Raw genomic sequence first — 6,000 nt, 5'->3', positions numbered from 1 at the left:
GGTCATTTCTTGCCTTAATGGGTCATGTGATGGTCCTTGGAAGCAAAAGTAAACAGTCCTGCCTGTTCAGCCTCATGACAACATGTATTTTCTATTTTCTCCATGAATCTCCCTAGATAAGAGGGGTAAGACTAGGCATGGGTCCATAGATTGCTGTGCATAGGGACTCGAGAAGCGCATCAAAGATTAGGCTCACTAAGCCTAAAACGTATCTCTGGGTTTCTTTACCTAGATGTTTGGTTGGAGGCTAAGCCTGGCAGGGTTGTCCACATTCTGTAATGGCACACATAGGCGCAAAACAATGGAATGGAATGTTAAGCAGAGGAATTCCAATGGTTACAACGCACTAGATCAACCGCTTTTATTATGCCTATTACTTCTACTGCCAGCATTAGCCAAATATAGTGTCCATTTTTGCACATTTTTCAGAAGTAGAGTAATATCATTTGAACATGTATTCCAATGTAACCATCACTATACAGTTGTTATCCATCCTGAACAAGACCTTTGGGGGAGGTTGAAGATTCCCAGATGGGTGCTATAATGCAGAGTGATTTTGTTGCATCAGAGGAAGAGCATCACAGAGTGAAGTTAGGTCCCATTTTGCAAAGTCTGAATATTTGTAGGACCTCCTTCCACCCCAGCCTTGATGGGAGTTCAGTTTCGATTGCTCTGTGGCTGAACTGGTGCCACTAAATTTTCCCATTCTTCTCTTGGTTCAATCTGGTCATGGTGAGCAGCCAGTGAAGATTGGCATATGGATACTTTAATTTTCTTGTGCTACTAGTGAATAAAGCCCACTCAGTGGTTAACCCATAGCTCTAGCATTACCTACATTTTGTGTGAGTTGTTTGAATTGTGCTTTGCCACAAAGAACTGTAAGCATACTTTTTCATTGAAACTTCTCAGAGGAGCAGCATGTGTCACCTCATCCTTGTGCAATCTGGACCTGCCGCCTTGGAGGTTATATATTGCAAAACCAAATCCGGATGATGCTGATGTTGGGGTTTAGCTTTTTGTGTCGCCTTCCAGTTGTGTCTCTCATATCTCCATGTATGTTCCAATTCCCAAACAATTACAAGATGAGAGCCAACCATGGAGAATTACAAAGTCTTTACAAGGCAACACAAAGCTGTGTACTTCTCATAGTTAGCCCCATGAAGCAACAGCATTGCAAACATGGTCCTCCTACCTTCGTGGGGGTCGTTACTGTTACACTGGTTACTGTTTCTGGTCCTCTATATTGTCTTTCCCTTTTAACAATCGGAATGTACAAAGCATTTAACTACTGCCTGATTAATATTTACCCCATTTGATGGCTAGAATAGGCAGGAATGCCACTACATTAATAACCCACAGCACTTCTACTGAAACACTGAGTTCACCGCCACATTTCCGGAAACAATGTTGCTAACATTTCCACAAGACTTGGTGCGTCTTTATTTCTCAGTTCTTCATCTCATTCCCACTTGCATTTCTTTTTTTCTTCAAACATGTCTTTGAGGTGCACCAGCTGCTTCCGGGCTTCCTCCAGCTCAGGCTCCTTTTCAAGCTTGCTTAACACCTGTAACATAAAATAAAAGAACACAATTATTTAAGTCCCTCTCTCCATCTGTGTGGTTGCTTTTCGAAACTGAATATTTTACCCAGGGTTGTTAGAAGAAGGACACTTTTTTATCAATACTCATATCTCTGAAATCTATAAGAAACACAGGCACTGTAAATCATCTTCTTTTACTATAACTTTGTGCATTAATCCTTGTTTCAAGGCGATAACAATACGTCTTTAATTGCCATGCTATAACTGTTTTAAATAGCCAGCCACATGCCATCTCCTGTATGGTGCTAAATACTTAAAATACTGGATTAGGAAGCCTAGTATACTTTGTTCCACAACAGTCCCATTTGAGAGAAGAGGTCCAACTAATAAACCAGAGTAGTAAACAAGTGAATGTTTGTGAAGATCACAAAAAAACATAGAAGATTAAATTGTTTTCATGGGACACAGAGATGCATGTCAATTATCTCCCTGCTACTGTACTGGGTGATGGCAAAATAGTTAAAATGTAAATCTTTTTATTCCCCCCAACCCTACATTTTCCTCATCTTCTCAACAGCCCAGATATGTTCCCTTGATGTAAGAATTTTGAGACCCATAAGTTTGTCATCTTACAAGTGTATGACAGTATTCGAAGTGGAAAAGGCATCAGATAATTCAGTCTGGCACCGGGTATCAGTAAAATCATTGGGGCATCTACAGAGGTAGAAAGATCTAAATCTGTAAAATGACTGGTCATCCACTAGCCAAGTTTAAAGTATCCATGTTGTTCTCTTAGGGCTCGATTACGATGTCATTCAGAAAGGATCTGAATCGGAACCCGTTGTTTCTACCGATTAGGCAAGCTTTCCGAACGACTGATTACGATGTTCGAAAAGTGCTCTGACTTTCCGAGTCGGTTCTGGATGGCATTCGGAGGAACCGAGTCATTCAGAGCCAACTTGTAGAGGTATACCAACTGAGCGATTACGCTGTTGGATCGGACAGTATTTCCGAGTTGGTTTGTCTGGCACGGATCGGCAGTTGGGATCTGTCTTTGGGGGCCCGTAGCAGGCCCCTCTTCACCCAGTGCCTTCCGAATGGGACCTGTGGGGGTACCCAAGGGACCCCTCTTTCAGACCATGCACAGTGTGGCAGGCACCAAGGGGTGACTACCACAGAGTGCACGGTTTCCCCACCCACCCCTTTCTTCAATGGGAGCCTATGTATTCGGTCAGAACACAGGCTCCCATTAAAGTCAATGGGAGTTCAACTAAATGGTATCCGGGACCATCGTAATCGGTCAGTTGGACTCCTCGAATCCGATTCAGTCGGAAACCATTCTGAGGCCGATTCGGTCAGAATGCTGTCCGACCGACATCGTAATCAAGCCCTAATGTTGTGCTGTCCTTATGAATTCATATCAATGTCTAGAGACTCTTCCGGGTAGTCTTTTATATATATTTGTTTTACAACAAAACTAAGTCTAAGCATGAGGATGATCAAAATGTGTTTTGTTTGTCTGGAAATTTTCTAATTTTTCTGACCAGTATTGGGATAGCACTTGAACAGAAAAGCTGCATACCACTTCATCTTAAAGAGAGGCGGTGTATCCTATAAGCCTACGAAACACATACATTTCCAGATAATGTCTCGTTTTGGTTTGCTTTGCCATTTCAACAAAGTGGATTGGTGCACTGTTTGACCGATGGTGGTAAGAAACACCTGAGAATTTGTTCTATCCAAAGGCTGTAGATAAGATGTCTGTATTTCGATCTGCTGTTTGTCTTAGCCAGGAAGCTTTTGGAAATCCCGATCAAAACACCTGCAATTTTTGGAGGTGTTAATTTTTCAAAGTAGACCGTGAATGTGCTACCATATGCAGACACTACTCTATTCCTCAGTACATTATGGGACTCATTACGATGTTGGGCAGAAAGCCTCTTCCTGACACCAACTCGGAATCGGGATGACCGACTTGTGGTCGGCGGTTCCGACCGCCAGATTACGATGCGACCGAACACTGCTCGGTCGGAGTCCCATTGTTCTCTATGGTAGCTCCTGTTCTGCCCAACAACTGGCAGTAACACTGACTCCTATGGGCAAATGGTGTGTGTGCGGAAAACCATGCACCTTGTCGCAGGCACCCCACGGTGCCTGCCACACAGTACAGGGTTTTTACAGGAGAGTCCCTTAGGTACCCCCTCGGCCAACAACCATAGGCCGAGGGGCCCGTAAAGTCACTTTGTGACAGCCTTTCTGTGTCGGACAGGCCGACCCGGAAAGGCTGTTTGAAAATGACATCGTAATCCCGTGGGCAGAAACGCTGTCATAAGGTTGTACAATGCGGCTCTGACCGACACGAATGCTCAACGAGTCGCTCGGAACCGATTCAGAATGATCACGTAGTTTACATCCTGACGCAAACATCGTAATCGGGCGGTCGGAATGTAAACCAACTGAGTCGGTCGGAAGGGCTCTGATGCGGTTGAGGAGATTCCAACTGTCGGGAGGAGGCTTTTCACCCACATCGTAATGAGCCCCAAAGTGTTGCAGAAAATGTTACTGATAGCGGAATCCAACTTAATTGAACACTATGTCATGGTTGATTGCAAAGCAAGCAGAATAGATTGGCTACCAGTAACCTGATTGACACACTGCTGAAGAACCCCTCAATAAATGTGCACACTTAACTACATTTCTTAATAATTCTTTTATGCAGATAAATAAAGTGATATGATAAGAAAAGTGCAAAATGGCATTTCTCATGTAAACTGGAGATATCACAAGCCAAAAGTTCTAAAAAGTATTAAAAAAAACATGAGAACACAAAAACGTGTATTGGAAACAGCAGTGTGACAATGGATAAGTGGAGTAGGATAGGTGATGCGGAAAGACACAGGGAAATTCATCTTCTGAAAAATAGGTCTCGGAACCCTGAACCCAAACAAGCGATTAAAATCAAAATATCAAAAACTGATTAGCTACATTGCATTTGTACAGCACAAACGTCACTGAAAAGGCAGTGGAGCTCGGTAGATGGTCAAAAGCAATAAAATACAGTTAAGCCAAGATAAGAGAAGTGACTTCTTTTTAAATTTTTACTGAGTTATGAAGTATGCAGTGTTCTTTCAAAGGAGTGTCTTCAAATCGTTCCTAAATTAGACCTGCATTAATGTTTTGATATGAAAGCTTCCTATCATGAAATCATCCAGCATATCTAGAGATAAATGGCATGATGTACTAAGTAATCTCACAAGGCTGTGTGTTGGAAGGAAACATTAATCATATAACCCCAATCTCCTTTGGTTAAAGGACTTTGAAAATACACTTGTTGGCTACTGTGGACCCATTGACAACAACCCACGTATTTTCATTCATTTTGTGTTTCAAATGTTTTTGTTAATCTTGTGTTATGTTTTGTGTTGACCCATAATAAAGTGTTGCTTGTTTGTGTACTGGCTATACCAAACGGATAAGACTATCATAAAATTGAAAACTATGAAAAAATAATGTAAATTGATATGCGAGATAAACTCTCAAGCACCTTGAATTTATGTGTAGGTTGTGTTTCTTTAACTATTTTTCATCATTAGCCTAGTGGGGTATTCAACGTGTTATTTGTGATATTTATCCCTCCCCATATTAGGCGTCACTGGATCAAACACCCTTTTTAGTCTCTGTACTAAGTCATCTATCACCACGCCCCTTACACTGCATGTATTTATGTTTGACATCACAGCTCCCTTTATTTGAGAGGGGTCAGGGGAATTCAATCTGCGCTTTACCCCTCATATCCTAAAAGTTACACCTCATACATTCTCCCACTGCCCAAATGTGTCGCACAGTGCCAAGTTACTATTTTCTAAATTTGGTGATAGGGCTGACAGATTTACTTATGAGGCATCTGCCATTTTCCGCTGCAAAGCGAAACTGGCAAACTATATCTGAACCTGAGCAAGTTGTAACACATCACCCTGGACCACAAAGAGATTCACTGCTAACTAATGGCACAAACAATGCAGTTCAAAAGACGGTGTTAATTCTTCAAATCGTTGAAGGGCATTGTCCCAATGAACAACCTGAAGCTCACAATACACTACATCTACAATCACTCCTTGAGATTAAATAAAAACCATCCTGGTCACACAGACACATTTCAACCGGAAAATTTAGAGATAAACCAATTTGGGTTATGGGTGCACAACTGTGGAGTTCCAATTGTATTGTCCAGATTTGAAAAGCCACTTACAGTTGTCAACAACCAAATTAATTAATAGAGGCTTTCTCCTACACCTGACATGACTGGAAACTACCACCGCCAACAGCAAGGGACAAACATGCAGCCAACCTTCTCTGAAGCCTAGATACAGAGAGGACAGTAACATGATTATTCAGGATTTTCAACAATTCCTGTTAACACCATGAATTGATTTACCGTTTGACTATCTCTATAAATGCAA

The 6,000-nt window shown here is 41.8% G+C and overlaps 1 protein-coding gene across 1 annotated transcript in view; it reads right to left on the bottom strand.

The window, feature by feature from the left end:
* Positions 1–347: 347 nt before the first annotated feature.
* Positions 348–6,000, bottom strand: part of PLXNC1 (plexin C1) — a 456,593-nt gene continuing 450,940 nt past the window's right edge. Inside the window, exon 31 of the mRNA XM_086919059.1 lies at positions 348–1,564. Coding sequence (XP_086775185.1) covers positions 1,460–1,564 — 105 coding nt within the window. The 3' untranslated portion in view covers positions 348–1,459. The remainder of the gene's footprint in view (positions 1,565–6,000) is intronic.

This window comes from Lissotriton vulgaris, chromosome 1_1 (assembly GCF_964263255.1).
Source record: "Lissotriton vulgaris chromosome 1_1, aLisVul1.2, whole genome shotgun sequence".
NCBI lineage: Eukaryota > Metazoa > Chordata > Amphibia > Caudata > Salamandridae > Lissotriton > Lissotriton vulgaris.
The sequence above is the reverse complement of the archived record's forward strand: the minus strand, read 5'-3'. Positions and strand labels throughout refer to the sequence as shown.